At 41.7% G+C, this 19,505-nt stretch overlaps 1 protein-coding gene across 1 annotated transcript in view; it reads right to left on the bottom strand.

Moving 5' to 3' along the window:
- Nucleotides 1–19,505, bottom strand: part of cfap65 (cilia and flagella associated protein 65) — a 59,064-nt gene that overhangs the window by 35,860 nt on the left and 3,699 nt on the right. Inside the window, exons 4-14 of the mRNA XM_088353496.1 lie at nt 18,341–18,443; nt 16,822–16,988; nt 13,527–13,735; nt 13,308–13,441; nt 11,391–11,616; nt 11,048–11,316; nt 10,813–10,989; nt 8,662–8,891; nt 4,734–4,887; nt 2,126–2,263; nt 205–462 (exon numbers count right to left, since the gene is read on the bottom strand). Of these exons, the coding sequence (XP_088209622.1) occupies nt 205–462; nt 2,126–2,263; nt 4,734–4,887; nt 8,662–8,891; nt 10,813–10,989; nt 11,048–11,316; nt 11,391–11,616; nt 13,308–13,441; nt 13,527–13,735; nt 16,822–16,988; nt 18,341–18,443 (2,065 nt within the window). The remainder of the gene's footprint in view (nt 1–204; nt 463–2,125; nt 2,264–4,733; nt 4,888–8,661; nt 8,892–10,812; nt 10,990–11,047; nt 11,317–11,390; nt 11,617–13,307; nt 13,442–13,526; nt 13,736–16,821; nt 16,989–18,340; nt 18,444–19,505) is intronic.

The raw sequence follows: 19,505 nt of genomic DNA, 5'->3' as shown, positions 1-19,505 counted from the left end.
ATAATCGGGTGCACTCTATAGTCCGGAATTTACGGTACTTTGTTTCTTTTTGCATTATTAAATATTTTTTACGCCATTACAGCTAATGAATACCGCTCCAAATATCGGTTATCAGCCCCCTTTTAATACTAAGAATCAGTAACGACCCATATCAGTCGATCGCTATTATATATTTACTGTTCAAATCATCTTGGGCTCTTGTACCTTCATGAATTTGCTACAATTGAGCTGAAGGCGGAGCTTAACGCCCTCTATGGGACAGTCATCCTTAGGGGTGGTTATGACGGTGAGGATCTGGTGAGCTCCAGGTGGGAGTAAGCCGCATCTGGGCACAATGGACACGGAGGCTTCCAGGGCAGGGTCCACGCTTTCGTTTAGGTTCCGGCAAAAGGTGAGGGGTTTCTCTCCGTGATTGCGCAGGAGCAACGTCTGATAAGATCGAACGCTGAGCCCTGTGAAGACCTACGATACAGCGTATGAAACATAAAAGACATGCAGGGATTTAACAAGCCTGCACAAATGTTTTTGAGCCAATAATTGAAAAAAAAAACAAAAAAACGGATCGATGCAGAGTCCTGTTTTACAAGCATCCTCCCCATTTGTTCGCAGTTTTCTTCTCTAGCCACTCATGTCAGCCACTTATCTGAATGCTATGGCTCACCTCTATTGTTATTGTTAGTTGCTTCTGCTTGGTCCTTCAAGTTCACTCTCCTTCCTAAGCTGGTCATGCAAGTAAACTTTGCCAAGTTCCATGAGTCAGGCATGACTGAGTTTTTTCCAGTTTTCTTCTCTAGCCATTCTTGTTAGCTACTAAGCAGCAGGCTATGGCTCACTATTTTTATTGTTGTTTTTTTTACTTCTGCTTCGTCCTTCATCGTCACTTGTCTTACCTATTTAATCATGCAAGAGAATGTTACAGAGTTCCATGATTCAGATATAACTGACTTTTTACCCCCTTGTTTCTTTCTCTAGCCACTCATGTAAGCCACTTGGCTGCAGACTATGGCTCGCCATTAGCCGTCATTGTTAGCAGCTTAGTGTAAATAGAGATTCGAATGCACGCGGTTCAGCTCCATTCTAAACAGCAACAACCTCTAGTGGTGAGTTGATACTCACTGTCACTTTAATGTCATGTTTAACACAAAATATGAAAAAAAAATACATAAGGTAATGTGATTACACAAATTTACACCCCCCCAGGTGGTGTCTATTTTTTTTTAGAATTAACCAATCAAAATAGAACTGAGTAAATTGGAGTCAAAACCCATTTTAATTGAGATTTGTACTGAATTAATCAATTAAATAATTTCCAGAGGATAGACAAAGCTTGGCATGACTTTATTTCCAGTGACTGATATTTGCTCACCCAACATAGAGTTTCTAGCAGTATCGGGTAGACCCTTCCATCTACCGAGAGAGCTAACTGTGGTCATTGTGATTGCTGTTTACGTTCCACCGAATGCTAACGTTAGCATAGCGCTAAATCTCCTGCTTGCTGCTATCAATAAACAGCAGCTTGCACACCCCGACGGAGATTTTATCGTCGCCAAATTCATTCAATACGTGGACTGTGCAACCACACTGGACCGTGTGTACAGTAACATCAAACATGCGTACAGAGCTTCTCCCTCCCCCCACCTAGCTGGATCCGACCATCTCTATATGTCTCTCATCCCCTCATACACCCCCCTCTGGAGAAAAACAAAGCCTGCAACAAGGACAATACCAACATCTTCTTTGTTCCTTTATCTTCTTTGTTCTCTTCTATCCTCACTGTAAAATGTGAGACTGAAGTGCCACGTCCAATTTCGTTGTCACAATATGTTCAACCCATTTTCTAGCAATGACAATAAAGATATATTCTATTCTATTCAATAAATATTTTAGCAATACAATGAATAAATCAACTGAAATGCATCTGCGGATGTGAACTAATAGTCCTTCATTTTATGTGGTGGAGGGTGTGCAGACCTATGCAACCATTTAGCATCAGGTTTTCCCCCCCCCCCCAATTCAAAAGCTGTGTTTTTAGCATACGGAGTTATAAAGGTTATAAGTCATAATGTTGCTATAAAAAGCTTCTGAAATATAAATACAATAAATACATTTGAAATTTCTGGCGTACCGCTTTACTGGGCTCAAGAGAAAAGTAGGGGTAAAAGTGCTCTTTTCCTCGATCAAAGGAGTGGCCGAGGACTCTGATGACCACGCACCATGGTGGTCGTATTTGTTCCTCGTTCTCAAAAGATTCGTTTTGTTGCACCTAGAAGGAGGAACATGCACATCTGAAAATAATACATGTGAGTAGTGTAACCACTTATCTAAAGAGCTACAGAGTATCCATAACATCAAAAGTATATTGGCCTTCCAATAAACGGCATTCCTGCCTTATAACACTTTAACTTTTATGGTGTGGAATAAGATGTATTTTCAGCCCTTCTTTACGGCATTTTCTCCACTCTTACGACATCAACACATTTTTCGCACATGTGATGAGTTAAGTCTCAAAGATGCCTGTCTGCTATTGGTCAATGTCATATAAAATGCTGGTCTTCTATTGGTTTGCATCAAACCATCTTGAAAATACTGATAATGCTATTGGCTAAACTTCCTCCCACAATGGCTTTTTCTTCCACTGTTAAGTGCTCGTGTGCTTTGCTGATACTCTGTGAGTCAGTGATAAAATGTGATACAGCAGGTGCCAAGGTTTGCAGTGATGCTAAAGAAAGGAGCAAAAGCTTGATAAGTTTGAAAGATAAGAAAAAGAAGAAGGTAAGGAATGGGATCACAAGGAAGTGCAGACACTGGAGAAAAGAAATGACTTAAAATGAATTGTTTACATGTTTAGGGACCAATGTTGGGCGCGTTTTTTTTAAAAAGTAATTGGTTATAGTTACTCACAATTTCTTGCAAAAAGTAACTGAATTACTCCAAAGTAAAAGTAAATAGTTACCGGGGAAAGTCAATATTTCCCTCACTTTAAAAAGAAGTTGTATGTCAAAGAATTTGAATTTTTCTGCGCAAATACGAAATACCGCGGTGATGTCTTTGACCGGTGTTCATTTGAAGAGATCGAAATTCCGACTAATTTAGAGATTTTCTTTTTTAAATTGATTTACCTGGTACAGTGGAGTAGCGGAGGAATGCAGAAGGGGGAGGAGACGGTAGATTCAAATGAAAAGTGATTTCAAACTGTTAAAGCTGTGCAGCCCTTTGAAACTTTTTGTGATAAAGGGCTATACAAATAAATATGACTTGACTTAAAAGAAGCTTGCAAATATCAAGAAATACAAACAAGGCACATAAATCGCTACCGTCGCTAAATTGCATGGCCATAAACAATCAACGATTGGAACTATTATAATGACTAAGGAGGCGATTAAAGAAAATATTCTAAGGTTATGACAGTTCTTGCAAGTAGAAGTTTTGAAATAAGTTTTAATTTGAATCCCCTGTATCCCACATCCTTTCGCATCCATCTGCTACTCTACATAACCAGCTCAAACCACATCACACCAAAGGTAAATACAATTTAATTTTTCCTCTATATCTATCTTTATTTATTATGTTATTTTCCTCATCTGCAAATATACTACACAAAAGTATATTTGGGAGCAGACCTTATTGCTTCTCCCCAAAACATGTAAAACAAGATGCAGGGAGAAATCTTGGCGGGAGAGGGAGAGCCGTTTAATTATCTTCGTCAAAGTTCAAAACAGAGTTCTCATTCGTCTAAGAGACAATCGGCTTTTTATATCCTCAGACATCATCTCATATTACTTAGCACGTCCCTCTCACGATGACGCACGTGTTTATCTCAAAATGCACGCTACCAGACACAATGTTTTTCCCCAGAATGTTTTCGTCCTCTTTCGATTTTCCAAAGTTACACAATTTTCAAGAACATTATTGGGATCGGCCTGACATCCAAATTCTTGACTTGACCTCATGTTCCACGCCAAGCAGAATGTTATTCCTTGGCAGCCCAAGGCGATTAATAATAACATTCGCTGACATTTACACTCGGGAGAAACAAGCCTGGAATTTCCCGTTTTAAACTAATGTGTTCTTTTTATGTCAAGCCCGACTCCAATAATCCACAACAATGATACTATCTTTTTTTAAATTTTAAATTGTCTTGGGTACTAGGAGTTTGGAAGGCATTAGCTAAATACTCTAGGTTTCTATCCCCGCTATACACTAATTTCACCTTGATATCCCCACCTAAGAATGGAGGGTCAACAGTAGGAAATCACAAAGAAATATCGTTGTTAGGTAGGTTATATTTCTTCTTAACAAATCGTGAAATAAAGGAATAAACAGGGTTGGGTAGGGTTACTTTGACTTGATTACTTTTAATTACTTTTGGATGACTCCAATACCAAATATGCTAATAAAAGACAAAAGAAACTAAATATGAATGAAATGACTCAATTTTGTGCAGGCTCGGGGAGTAACGGAGCACATGGAACGGCAAAAATGGTGTTGGCAAGCTGTTTGGATTTATTTTGATTTTGTTTCGGTCGCATTTTATGTTAGTTTTGCAGGAGATCAAAGAGATCAAAGCCAGGAGAGAAAACTTACCACGTGTTGTGAGTCATCATTTTATTCATATTTAGTTTCTTTTGTCTTCTAATAGCATATTTGGTATTGGAGTAATCCAAAAGTAGTTGAAAGTAATCAAGTTAAAGTAACCCTAACCAACCCTTTGAATAAAAGAGAACTGTTCGTACTTTAAAAGCCAGGCATTCAAGTTGAGCTGCATGGAGTGTGTTCGGCTCCTTTGGATTGTAAGCCACTCGGAAGGAGGTGGATTTAAGCGGGCACAGGTCACGTGTCGATGGCGAGACGGAAAATGGGGAGTCGGGGGCGTTGGTCCACACCAGGCTGTTGAAAAAAATAACCGGAATGAATGAATGAATGAATGAAAACTTTATTCGAACGTCAAAATAAATAAATAAATTCGACTCAGTTTATGAGGGCGAACAAAGACAACTCTAACTGTAGATTAATATACGATCGCAGTTTTTTGCTGGATATGCGAACATCCAGAAATCCAGCGCAAATTTCGACGATCACTCTGGAGTGTTTACTTAGCCTCGGAGTGCTACGTCAACAGAACGCAGCGGCCGACAAAGCAGCGAGTAAAAGTGGCAAGCGGAAGCGCTGTGACCGGGGAAGGAAACGAGGTTGTCGGGCCGGGCTAACGGCTCGGATGAAGGCTAAACCCTTCAAAACGCCTCTACCATCCATTTTCCTATCCAACGTCCGCTCCCTGGACAACAAACTGGACCATTTACAAGTGGAATTTACATCGAACCGCGAATTGACGAACTGTTGTGCTTTAATTCTGACGGAGACATGGCTAAACTCATCTATCCCGAATGACGCTGTTAGCATTGTGGGGCTAACTGCTTTCCGCGCTGATAGAAGCGGCGAGCTCACCGGCAAAAGCAAGGGGGGCGGTCTATGCATTTATACCAACAACAACTGGTGTAAAAATGCGAAGATAATCTCGAAACACTGCTCACGAGACATTGAACTTTTGACGGTGATCTGCAGACCCTTCTACCTACCGAGGGAGTTTAGCGCGACCATCATTACTGCCGTGTACGTGCCCCCCAGCGCTAATACGAAGGAGGCAATGGACGTTCTCTACCGAACTGTGAGTGAACTGCAGCATGCTTACTCCGAGTGCATTTTTATTGCGGCGGGGGACTTTAACCAGGCCAATATGAAAACAGTTCTCCCGCATTTCCATCAGCATGTAAACTTTGCTACAAGAGGTAGGAACACATTAGACCTGGCCTACACAAACATCAAAGGTGCATATAAGAGCAGTCCACCTGGACTCATCTGACGTGAGGAAGACCCTGAGAAGGGTCAACACAAGGAAGGCTCCAGGCCCGGACAACATTCCGGGGCGGGTACTTAGGGAGTGCGCCGATCAGCTGGCTTGTGTACTAACAGACATTTTCAACACCTCGCTAGACCAAGCCAAAGTACCATCATGCTTCAAATTTGCCAACATCATCCCAGTGCCAAAGAAACCCCAGATCTTATCACTCAACGATTACCGGCCCGTTGCACTGACTCCTATCATAATGAAGTGCTTTGAGAGACTGGTTAAAGAGCACATCACCTCCAGTCTCCCCTCCTCATTCGACCCCTTTCAGTTTGCCTACAGGACAAACCGCTCCACCAGGGATGCCATCTCCTCTGCGCTTCACCTGAGCCTGACACATCTAGAGGAGAAGATCACCCATGTGCGGATGCTGTTCCTGGACTTCAGTTCAGCATTCAACACCATCATCCCACAACATCTGGTAGACAAAATGAGACTCCTGGGTTTCAACACCCCCCTGCGGAACTGGCTGCTGGACTTCCTCTGTGACAGACCCCAATCAGTGCGGATAGGTCAGAACAGTTCAGATGTCATCTACCTCAGCACGGGCTCCCCCCAAGGCTGCGTCCTAAGCCCCTTGCTGTTCACCTTGATGACACACGACTGCGTCCCTAGGTCCGCCACAAACCACATCGTGAAGTATGCTGACGACACAACAGTGGTGGGCCTCATCAGGGATGACAACGACCTGGCCTACAGAGAGGAGGTGGAGCAGTTGGTGGGCTGGTGCAGGGACAACAGCCTGGTCCTGAATGTCGACAAAACTAAAGAGATCATTGTCGACTTTAGGAAAAACCAGCCCAACCATGCCCCACTTTGCATCAACAACAAGGCTGTGGAGGTTGTCAGCAGTATCAAGTTCCTAGGGGTGCACATTACAAACAAACTCACCTGGTCCGTGAACACTGCATCACTGGTTAAGAGGGCACAGCAGCGCCTGTACTTCCTGCGGAGGATGAGGAGAGCCCACCTGCCCCCACCCTCCCTCATTACATTCTACAGGGGCACCATAGAGAGTATCCTGACCAGCTGTATCTCTGTGTGGTGTGGAGGCTGCAGCGCTACCGACTGGGGTAGTGTGAGGAGGGTAACGAGGACAGCAGAGAAAATAATCGGGACTACACTTCCCTCCATTCAGGACATTGGCCAGAAGCACTGCCTATCCCATGCTAAAAACATTACCGGGGACCCCTCTCACCCCCATCATGGACTGTTCACTCTGCTAGCCTCTGGGAAGAGGTACTGCAGTGTGCGGTGCAGGACCACCAGGCTCCGCAATAGTCTAGTCCCCCTGGCCATTAGACTGTTAAATGGTCAATCTAACATATAGTTAACTTAAATCTAAACGGCTGCTAATCTGACTTTTTGCACTACTGGCAGTTTTTTTTTATAGCTTGCCACTCCTTGCACATTGCTCTCTGCACTATTGTAATTACAGCGTTATTGTTACAGTGTTAATGTTACTGTGTACCTGACTTGTTAACCTGACTGCCCATTTTGCACATCTGGTTAGCTACTCTTCTTGCACTATCGGCACTATGGTAAAATACTATACGTAGCCAAAATACAATACAACATTATTTATATCTGTACATTCAAGGAAACTGTGGGGGTCAGATGCATCGACATTTCGTTCTGTATACACGTGTACTAGAATGACAATAAAGTAGATCTGAATCTGAATCTGAATCTGAAATAAAAACAGAACAAAAACAATAACTCAACAACAAAATAACGTTACTTAGTATGTTCGAAAAGGGATAGATTAACACGAACTATCATGTCCTGCCAAAGGCTGAAATGAATCCTTCCTCAAGAACATATTGAATTAGGCTTCTGAATGTTGCCAAGTGGTATCCTTTAAGCTTCTGAATACACATCTTTTAGGGTTGTTCTAGGCTACAACAACCCTTTGAATGAATGAATGAGTGAAAACTTTTTTCGAACATCAAAATAAAAACAGAACAAAAACAATAACTCAACAACAAAATAAAGTTACAGAATATATTCGAAAAGGGGTAGTAAGAAGCAAAGGCTTATATTACCTACCGCTTCATCTTCCCCACCAAATATACCAATGATATAACAACAATTGTGATGATATTAATAATAACAGTTATAAGAATAGCAACAATAACACAAAGTTAACTAGACGCACTATTCCCTATCTCCCGCACCACTCATACCCCACCTCATGTATTCCGCCAGTAATGTTTTTTTGTATTTAAATTTGAACAGGTGAAGAGTTGGACATTGTTTGATCTCGCCTTGTAAATTGTTCCAAAGTTTGACTCCACACACAGACACACACATACTTTTCCTGGTGGTTCTCACCTTTGGGATTATGAATTTACGACAGCCCCTTACGTTATAATTTCCCTCTTTCCGAATAAATAATTTATGGATGTTTTCTGGAACTATGTTTTTGTTGACCTTAAATAGCAGTTGTGCAGTGAAAAATTTTACTAAATCATCTCATTTTAATCATTTGGACTGCAGGAATAAAATATTAGTATGGTATCGATATCCTACCCTGTGTATGGTTCTAATTGCACGTTTTTGGAGGATAAAAAGCGGCTGGGGTGAACTTTTTGGAATTATTGCCCCAGACTTCTGCACAATATGTTAAGTATGGCAGAACTAGAGAAAAATATAATAAATACAATGCATTATAGTTTAAATAAAATAATAATAATAAATAACACGAGCGCGTTTCTCAGAAAGAACTCCGAATGTCAAGAGCAAAATGACTTTACGTGACTTTCAAAGATGAGTTGTTGGTGACGGCAACCCCCTGAGAAGGCACACAGAGAGTCGACAAGGCCGACGAGGGGTGATTGAACAGCAGCTCGCTGGGCACCACCGAAATTCGCATGGACGCCGAAGATGAGCCGGATGAATCCGCGTCAGTCAAGCTGGATGGGTCGCTGTCCTCCCTGGGAGTCATCGACCGGGCAGAGATATTATCTGACTGTCTGCTTAATTTCTAGGAAATAAAAAAACAATATAAAGAAAGATGAGATTTTATATATATATATATATATATATATATATATATATATATATATATACATTATGAAGAGAGGAAACAAGACAAAGTTTTGCCATTATTTCTTCAGACAATCTAAATATTTTCTAGTGAAAAAACATAAATGCCTAGAACAGGGGTGTCAAACTCATTTTAATTCGGGGGCCACACGATAGAACAAACATTCTGTCGGGTGCCGGACTAGTAGATTAAAGAGAAAGAAAAAGAGATAAAGAAATAAGAGAAAGAGGATGGAAAAGGAGAGAGTGCGGGACACAGAAAGAAAAAGAGAGAGAGGGAGTGAGCGTGAGAAACAAAAGATAAAAAGTTGTGAGAGGGGGGGAAAGAAAGGGAGAGGAAGAAAGAAATCCAAAGAGAAATAGAAAGACAGAAGGAGAGAAAAGAGAAAAGAAAGCGCGAAGACTAGGAAGAGAGAAAGGAAAGGAAAAAAGGAAGTTAGAGAGAAAGAGGTTAAAAGACAGAGAGAGAGAAAGAGACAAAGAGCAACAAAGGAAGAGAAAAAGAGAGACACAGAGAGTGAAAGAGACAGAGTGGTAGAAAAGGGGTGGAATAGAAAGAGAGAGAGAGAGAGAAATAAGTACAGTGTCTTTGTTCGAGGCACCTGGCTTTGGCAACATCAAGTTGAGATATTTCAACCTGCAGCTTGTTTTTCTCTTGCGCTTCTCTGAGTGTTGTCTCGCGGGCCGGATTAAATCCCTTAGCGGGCCTGATATGGCCCGCGGGCCGCCTGTTTGACACCCGTGGCCTAGAACATTTCTAACATGTCGTGTCCCGATTGAAGATTTTAGCATGGCTAAGTTTTTGATTATCAGGTCTTTCTTTCGATCGGGCTGTTAACTGTTACGTCATAGTTGGTGCAACAACTATTTGGCCCGATAATTTTCGTGCATCCCTAAAATTGACAAATGAAATTGTGAGAGACAGAACTGGAGTAATAGTGGAACTGAGAAGCGTGTGGATATGAGAGTACTCTGTTGGTTTGGACAAATGGAGAGGATGGATGAGGAGCGAATATTGAGCAGAAGTAAATGGAAGGAGACCAAGAGGAAGGCCGCGATTGACGTTGATGGATGGTGTTATGGTTGCACTGCAGGAAAGAGGTCAAAATTTAGGGGAAGCTAGAGCTCTCTTTGGTGATAGAAAGGAGTGGGGAGGTGTTGTAAAAGGATAGTGGGATGTTTGGACGCGTTCTAAGGGATGGGCAGGGCACCTGTATGATGCGGCAGGGGTAAACCAGCGAAATGTCGGGCCCTGCTGTTGAACAAAAGTGTGTTGTGTAACCCTGACCCGAGTGACAAGGCCGCTTTCTCGTGTCCCGTTTCATCTAGAGGGACGAAAGCATGACCGACTTAGGTGCCTAAATTGTTTGGGTATTTGGACATTTGGGTTGGCCATGGTCCCCAAAAAATTGTGTGTTTTTGTTACTTTTTCCCTTATTTTTTATTTTCTCTGTTTTTGTATGTTTTTGTCTTGCTGTCGGTCACCCTTCTTGAGGCATATGACCAGGGTGGGTAGGTGGGTAGATTGGTAGGTGGGTAGGTAGGTAGATAGATAGATAGATCTTTAGTTAGATCTAGATAGATAGATAGATAGAGAGAGAGAGAGAGATGGATAGAGAGCGAGCGGCATAGATATAAATAAATAGATAGATAGATAGATAGATAGATAGATAGATAGATAGATAGATAGATAGATAGATAGATAGATAGATAGATAGATAGATAGATAGATAGATAGATAGATAGATAGATAGATAGATAGATAGATAGACAGAGATGGGTATAACGAACGACATAGATAGATAAATGTCTAGATAGATAGACAGATAGATAGATAGATTCAAAATAAAACTATTTACCTCGTCTGCAAACAAACAGAACGCTTGCAGATCCAGTTGCGTGCTATTACTTGGCAGCAGGAAACTAATGATGTCTGACCGGTCCTCTTTACTTTCCAATAAATGTTCTGGTGTGAGCGTGGCTGGTTTCTGGAGGTCCGAATGACACAAACCAATCAGGTCCAGGAATAACGGCTCCTTTAGAGAATAATATAAGTGTCAGATAGTATCTTCAGTAATTTGTGATGGTCCTTACCGCGTGGAGAATCAAACAAGGCACGCTTCTGTGATGGGCGAAAGGCACAGTGGGTAGGAAGGTGACAGTCAGCGTCAAACAACTCTTCGGGGGCAAGGTGCCCCATTGCGGTCGGATGCCGAAAACGCTGTGCCCGCCGCTGTCGATGTCCCATTGAAAGATGGCTTGGACGCAGGAAGAGTTGATCATCTCCACCGTCTGTGACGCGGCCGTCCCCCCTTCGACGCGGCCAAAGTCGACCACGGGCGAAGAAAATGAAACCTTGGGACCTTGTAACAAAAACAAAACGCACACTGCAATCTATTTGTGGACTCTTGAGATTCTTAAAACACCATCCTCCTACCTGTACAATTTCCTATAAGTTTAAGAACGGTTTTATTGAGCGCTCCTTTGCATTCCACCGTCAAATACTCGACAGAGACGGAATCTGCGACCGTAGGTGCGAAGGTGACTTTGGTGGTCACGTATCCGCCCGGTGCCACTCTGCCGCTGCTGTGATCGCAGATAAATTCCGAGCCCAAGAGGGGCATCCCCCCGGGGAGACGGTTCAGAGTAAAACACGCCGTCACCTGGAAGGAAATGGGCAGACACAAAACATATATGAGGGAGGAAAATAAACACAAAGATGGAGACATCTTGAAAGAGCTCAGATGACTAAAAACCATTGTAATGAATATCACAATGAATGCTACAATACAAACTATCCCAATGTGATATTCTTAAAAATATTGTGGGAAAACTCTATATGTCATGGAATATATCTGCGAATTATTATTATTGTTGATTGACGATTCTTTTAATCAAATGAAGTAAAAAGGTTTTTTGTGTTATAATCTAGAAATCTATTCATATATTATACATATTATTATATATGAAGCAAGGTTTTGGGTGCTCTGAGGAGAGTGATGAGCAACAAGAGTATGAGTGTGGATGTTAAGTGGGGACTGTATGAGAGTGTGATTGTGTCGACTTTGTTGTATGGTGCAGAGACTTGGAGCCTGAACGCAGAATTTAGAAGGAAATTAAATGTTTTTGAGATGAAGTATTTGAGGAGTATGTTAGGAGTGACAAGATTGGATTGAGAAATGAAATTGTGAGAGACAGAACTGGAGTAGTAGTGGAACTGAGCAAGCCTGTGGATAAGAGAGTACTCGGTTGGTTTGGACACATGGAGAGGATGGATGAGGAGTGAATGTTGAAGAGGATCTACAGAGCAGAAGTCAATGGAAGGAGACTGAGAGGAAAGGCTGCGACTGACGTGGATGAATGGTGTTATGAGTGCACTGCAAGAAAGAGGTCTAAATCTAGTGGAAGCTAGAGCTCTTGTTGGTGATAGGAATGAGTGGAGAGCTGTTGTGAAAGGACTGTGGGATGTTCAGACGCGTTCTAAGGGATGGGCGGGCGCCCGTATGATGCGGCAGGGGTAAACCAGCGAAAGCGGAAGCAGATCATTATTTAAAAAAACAATTGCAGGCATCAGGCCAACCAAAATAATCTCCAAATAATCACTTTTAATGTCTGATTTTCATTCCTTGCAAATGTGTTTGCTCAAAGACAACATAAAATTGAGCAACAGCTAGAATTTGTGGAATTTTCCAAAGTGTAACGCACATATGTGTTAAAAATCCATCCATCCATTATCTGCACCGCTTATCCTCAGTAGGGTCGCGGGGGTGCTGGAGCCCATCCCAGCTATCTTCGGGCAGTGGGCAGGGGACACCCTCGACTGGTTGCCAGCCAGTCGCAGGGCACACAGAGACAGACAACTCACTCCCTCATTCACACCAAGGGACAATTTGGACCGGCCAATTAACTGAGAACATGCATGCTTTTGCAATGTGGGAGGAAACCGGGGTGCCCGGAGGAAACCCAGGCAAGCAGGGGGAGAACATGTAAACTCCACACAAGAGGTTCAATCTCATGATCTTAGAACTGTGTCACACACGCGCTAACCACTGCGCCGCCGTGCTGCCCTTTAATTATTTATATGGTATAAAAATGATAATTCAGGAAAAAAAACAGAAATCATTATACTTATATAATTAATTTATAAAACAAAAACAAACTAAAACATAAAAAACCCGACATATTATTTGTCCATTTTGGTTTATAAGGATGGTGAAAAATATTTGGCCACAAAGTGGACAAAACATTCCCAATCAGAATAAAACTGTACTAAATAACTAACCACTAAAGAGTGCTAGTGCTATGGTTACATCCTAATAATTACAAAAATCTATATCTGAATGTAACGTCTTACATAAGAAGGATTCGAGATGTCAAAAGATTTCTGCAAAGATTGTCCGACAGCCACAGATCCGAAGTTCAGCACCGGATAGCTGTCTTGTTTCTCTTTCAAACTCGGGCTTCTCAACTGAAGACACGGGTACTTGGCTTTCGAAGAGAAACAAAAACAAAAAAAGTGAAAATTGACATCAAACCTTACCTGGAGTCCATCGTGTAAAATGAGGTACAGTACCCACTCCCTGAAGAAGGAGGGCGATGTAACCGTCCGTGCTTTTTCCTTCCTCGCCAAAATGACAGTAGGCCTGTTTGTTGTACAGGAGCGCCTGATGTGGTTGGAAGAAGACCTGCAGTTGAATCTCCTGGCTGGGCTTCAGCGCGCCGTCCTCGGGACGGATTTCGAAAGGTTCCGGACACTCCCAACGGAACCGCGTATGGAGTTTGCTGTTCAAAGAGTCAGTGTGTAACAGTTTAGCGCTAAAGGGTTTGCAGTCCAAGTTATTAAAATTTGATGATTTAGTAAAATTTTCACTGCACAACTGCTATTTAAGGTCAACAAAAACATAGTTCCAGAAAAAATCCATAAATTATTCATTCGGAAAGAGGGAAATTATAACGTAAGGGGCTGTCGTGAATTCATAATCCCAAAGGTGAGAACCACCAGGAAAAGTATGTGTGTGCCTGTGTGCGGAGTCAAACTTTGGAATGATTTACAAGACCAGATCAAACAAGGTCCAACTATTCACTTCTTCAGGTTTAGGTTCCAACTATTCACTTCTTCAGGTTTAGGTACAAAGGAACATTCCTGGCGGAATACAGAGATGAAGAAAATGGGTTTTGAGTGGTGCGGGAGATTGGGAATAGTGCGTCTAGTTAACTTTGTGTTATTGTTGCTATTCTTATAACTGTTATTATTAATATCACTACAATTGTTGTAATATCATTGGTATATTTGGTGGGGAAGATGAAGGGGTAGGTAATATAAGCATTTGCTTCTTACTACCCCTTTTCGAACATATTCTGTAACTTTATTTTGTTGTTGAGTTATTGTTTTTGTTCTGTTTTTATTTTGATGTTCGAAAAAAGTTTTCACTCATTCATTCATTCAAAGGGTTGTTGTAGCCTAGAACAACCCTAAAAGATGTGTATTCAGAAGCTTAAAGGATACCACTTGGCAACATTCAGAAGCCTAATTCAATATGTTCTTGAGCAAGGATTCATTTCAGCCTTTGGCAGGACATGATAGTTCGTGTTAATCCCTGCCAGCACCAAGAAAAGACGGAGTGAGCTGATTAAACCCGGAGCAACTGAAAAGAGCCAATAGCTAGAGTTGGTGAGAATTGGTGGAAGTAACTAACTTTAGCGACTAGCAGCAAAAGCGGTTAAAAAGGCCGGCAAATCATTTGGAAGGGAGAAAAAGAATTTGTCATGTGTCGAGCACCTGAATCACAAAACATAAACACAGTGGCTGGCAACAAACCATGCCCTTCAGCAAAGTGACAAACATGAAAGGCTAGGGCAGGGGTCGGCAACCTATGACACGAGTGCCAGCAGTGGCACGCAAGGGGTTAACCAGTAGCACGCGAGCGCATTGCAAAATAATAACGATTATATTTCAAAACTGTGCATTTTTACCTGAAATATAGACATTTTAAGTTGCACCATGTTATTTAGAGGCTTTACGTTAGCTCCTCGTCTGCTTCGTGTAGAGTGCGTGTTTGTGTGGCGCCTCGCAGAGGAAAGATCCGTGTTTTAACCCAGCCAACGAAAGACACGCGCGCGATAAATGAACGAATCATGACGGCTCCTCCAGCGAAAACATCTCGTTCTTTCCAGCCAGCGTGGAGAGACGAATGGGGTTTTGTGCAAAAAAAATGACCGTGCTGTTTTATGCATTATGCCTCAAGAGCGTTGTACCTCTCACAGCAAGTGTTAAACGTCATTACGAGACGAAACATGAACATGAATTCAAGGATGAGTCTACAATGGCGGAGACATTAAAACGTGCAGTGTCCAGGTACAGCAAACAAACTCAGACATTAAAAACCTTCGTCACTGCTAAAAACACCACCACTGAAGCAAGCTATCACATTGCTCACTGCATAGCAAAGCACAGAAAAATTTACTGATGGCGAATATTTTAAAGAAGCGTGTGTGTGCGTGTATGCGTGTGTGCACGCAACTGCCTTCTGCTTTGCTGCTGTTATTTCAAGTTTTGATATTTTCTGCAACAAGATATCATTGATGAATGGTATGCTATCTGTCCATAGCACTTGTTTTTTGATTGTAGTTCATTGTCAATGAAGAAATGTTGATTCTGGTTAATTTTTGAGGCAAAAAGTCATGGATGGCTACAGGCCTTTCCACTTGTTATTCACATTCATTTTTTTAGTTAATTGATGAACAAGAATAATGGAAGATAAATTGGTCAGTTATACGATTAAAATGTCTATCCATATTGTATATTTGGACTGGTGTAAAATGACAGCTCTGTTGGATATTAAAAAAATGTCGTGCGAGTCATTAAAGACACTTAATCCCTAATGCCCCCAATAAGCAGGTTGGCGCCTTTCATGGCTACAGGGCCGCTATTGGTGTGTGAGTGTGTGTGAATGGGTAGGGGTGAAGCACATTGTAAAGCGCTTTGGAAAGTCTTAATTGACTTGAAAAGCGCTATATAAAATGCAGACCATTTACCATTAATCTTGGTGTGGCACACTGATTTACAAGGAAATTTTAAAGTGGCACTCCACACCAAAAAGGTTGCTGACCCCTGGGCTAGAGAATGAAACAGTGGATAAATAGTGGAAAATGCCTGAACGGGAGGACCCGGCGCCCATCACAAGTTGCCATTAATTCTTTAAAGCACCACCGAGACAACCTGGCTCCGCAAAATGGACATTTGGGCTTCCGTAGTAAAAAGGTGGCGGCCAAACATGTAAACTTCTTCAAGTTGTGTAAGATAATGAACACATTTCCAAACCTGTGATCATGGTCATGAGATAGAACATGTGTTTTTGCTCATTTTTGATATCAATAGTGTTTTATAGGGGCAGCACGGCAGCGCAGTGGTTAGCGCGTGTGCCGCACAGTTCTGAGGTCATGAGATCGAACCTCCTGTGTGGAGTTTGCATGTTCTCCCCATGTATGCGTGGGTTTCCTCCGGGCAACCCGGTTTCCTCCCACATTCCAAAAACATGCATGTCAGGTTCATTGGCCGGTCCAAATTGTCCTTAGGTGGGAATGAGCGAGTGAATAGTTGTCTGTCCCTGTGTGCCCTGCGATTGGCTGGCAACCAGTTGAGGGTGTCCCCTGCCCACTGCCCGAGGATGGCTGGGATGGGCTCCAGCACCCCCGCGACCCTACTGAGGATAAGCAGTGCAGATAATGGATGGATGGATGGATGGATGGTGTTTTATAGAAATGTATTTCTATACCACCAGGGGTTGTTATCATAGACACACTGAAACTTTGAGTCAGACAAAAGAAATCAATTTTAGCAGTGATATGATTCGTTTCGAAACACTCACCTGAGATTCTTGAGCAGAAAAACAGCAGAGGCAGTTTGATGAACAGCACAGAGCGGAAGGAGAACGGCCTCTGGCACTTCCAGGGCCGGGTATGGAACCACAGCCCGGAGAAATATTTGGAATCTGCCGTCTTTGCCTTCAAACTCGATGTTGTCCTCATATTTACACTGTGCAACACATAAAACATTTTACAATTGAGTTACAGTTGCCATGAACCGGAACAGGAGGAGAACCCAAATGCGTGACGTTTCTCACAAAAGCTTTTATTTTACGGGAAATGCGGGCAGTCATGCACGTAAACCCAGTGATTCGACGATCGTTGAGCGGAAAACGTAAAGCAATAGTCTGGCGTGGAATGACAGGAAGCCAGAGAGCGACGAAATCGATACCAATTGCCCAAGCAGATATCGGACAGATGAGGTCGATCCCGGACAGGACGGGACAGGCACGATTGATATCAAAACTCGATAGCGAAATTAAAAATGACAGTATTTAAACTTGGTCATGTCAGTCCCATTTCGTCGGTCCGTCTGCGAATCTCTGTTTTTACAAGGCAAGCCCTTTTTCGCCTGTCCTGTTTTTTTGCTTCTGTTAGTCTCCCGTTACGACCTGTTTTGAGCTAGACCACGTCTGCTCTCTCGTCCCGAAGTACGACCTGTTTTGATCTCGACCACGTCTGTTCTCCCGCCCCGAATAACGATTCTTTTTTTTTATTCCGATCACGTTTTTGCTCTTCCACCTGACCCGTTTTTTTTCTGTTCCCGACACCACCATCGCTCGTCACGGAGGTCCCACTTCCGCGTCTGAGCAACCTACTCCCCGCGACCAGCGATCTCCGGATCGTGTGTGCGCTCCTTTCCCTTCTTCCCAATAAAACTGTGAGAAACGTTACGCTAGTGGGTCCTGTCTCTGTTCTGGTCCTGACAGATAGATAGATAGATGTCTAGATGTCTAGATAGATAGATAGATAGATGTCTAGATAGATAGATAGATAGATAGATAGATGTCTAGATGTCTAGATAGATAGATAGATAGATAGATAGATAGATAGATAGATAGATAGATAGATAGATAGATAGATAGATAGATAGATAGATAGATAGATAGATAGATAGATAGATAGATAGATAGATAGATAGATAGATAGATACTTTATTCATCCCCGTAGGGAAATTTACATTTCCAGCAGTATCCTTGTGTTGAAAAATAAAATAATAAAATGATAAAATAAAAGATATAGGATACAAAAATACCCAATATAACATGTTGATATAGAGTATTTAAATAATGCAACAGAAAATACACACTGTCATTAAAATAGGGTAATATGCAAATGTAGGGGGTGGGGTTTAAAGTGGGCTTTTACTCCCCCGGGTGGAGTTAAAGAGCCTCATGGCATGAGGAAGAAATGATCTCAGTCTGTCCGTGAAACCAGACTGTGACTAGTTACTTTTCAAAGTAACGGGCCCAACACCGGTAAGTGAGGACAATTTATATCGTGGTGTATTTAAAATATTACCTTCTCAACTGGTTTAAAAGTAACCGGCATGGACAAAGTTGTACCCGGGCTCACGGCTATATTCCGGGAGCTCGCAACGCTGAAGAATTTTGTCATTGGAGGTCTAAAAAAAGAGAAAACAAAATGTAACATAAAACAATTTTTCGTGTATCACATTTTTTAATCACGGCAGACTTTAAGCTTAGAGTCGGGGACCTTTGGCTTGTGAGCCATTAATGGCTCTTTTCATGTGTATATCTGATTAGGAGATAAAATAAAAAAAAATTGAATATTTTCTGTTGTATTAGGGTCAAAGCTGCTTTTAGCACTTGTAATAAAGCCAAGATAACACTGATATTTGAGATTTGTCAGTCCAGTGTATACAGAACGCAGTGCAGTCTTTATTATAGTTTACAGTCAAGGTTTCAAAACCAGAGACCCCGTTTTGCCTGTCGGTCGCTAGGAAATTTTGTATATGGAGGCGCATGAAAAAAAAATCTATGTTCACTATTGCGACAATTTATGATGAAAACAAATTGTAAACACCCAAAAACGCCAGCCCCCAAAGCAAGTTGATTGGGTGATCGGTAGTAATTGGCAGAGCTATACACGCACTCAGCGCCGCCTGCACTGAAGGTAAATGGTATCGTCGTTTGCAGTATTATGTGACATTTCTACAAAACACCTTTACTCGCACCTTTTAACAATTATTTGGGGCAAAAATGCATACCTGTCATGCTCCAGGGCTCCATGCCCTTACAACTCTTATATTTTCCCTTACAAAATAATCTTACACCATTTTTATTCTGTTTATGTAGTTTAACACGTTATATTGTACATGTGTTTCGTTATATCATATATATTGTTAATTAACATTCTGTTGTGAGACACTAAGTTGCTCGACATTAATGAAGTTTATTGTAAAAAGAAAGTTCAGAAATTAAGTAGCTTGGACGTTCACTGTAGAAGGAAAAAAATACATGCAAATAGAATTAAGTAGAATTTTCTTATTCAAAATATTAATTCATTTCTGCATTAAATTATTGTTGGTAATATACTGATTAAAGGAATTACCACAAACCTGTCGATTTTCATTTTCTCCTTTTATACTTCCTTTATACTTCCTTTTTTTCCGTAACTTCTTTATACAACATAATAATTCGTAATATAATGCATCAAAGCAAGT

This window comes from Urocampus carinirostris, chromosome 14, assembly GCF_059441175.1.
Source record: "Urocampus carinirostris isolate Australia breed hairy pipefish chromosome 14, RoL_Ucar_1.0, whole genome shotgun sequence".
Lineage (NCBI taxonomy): Eukaryota > Metazoa > Chordata > Actinopteri > Syngnathiformes > Syngnathidae > Urocampus > Urocampus carinirostris.
Note: the sequence above shows the minus strand (reverse complement) of the source record. Positions and strands in the feature narration are given on the sequence as shown.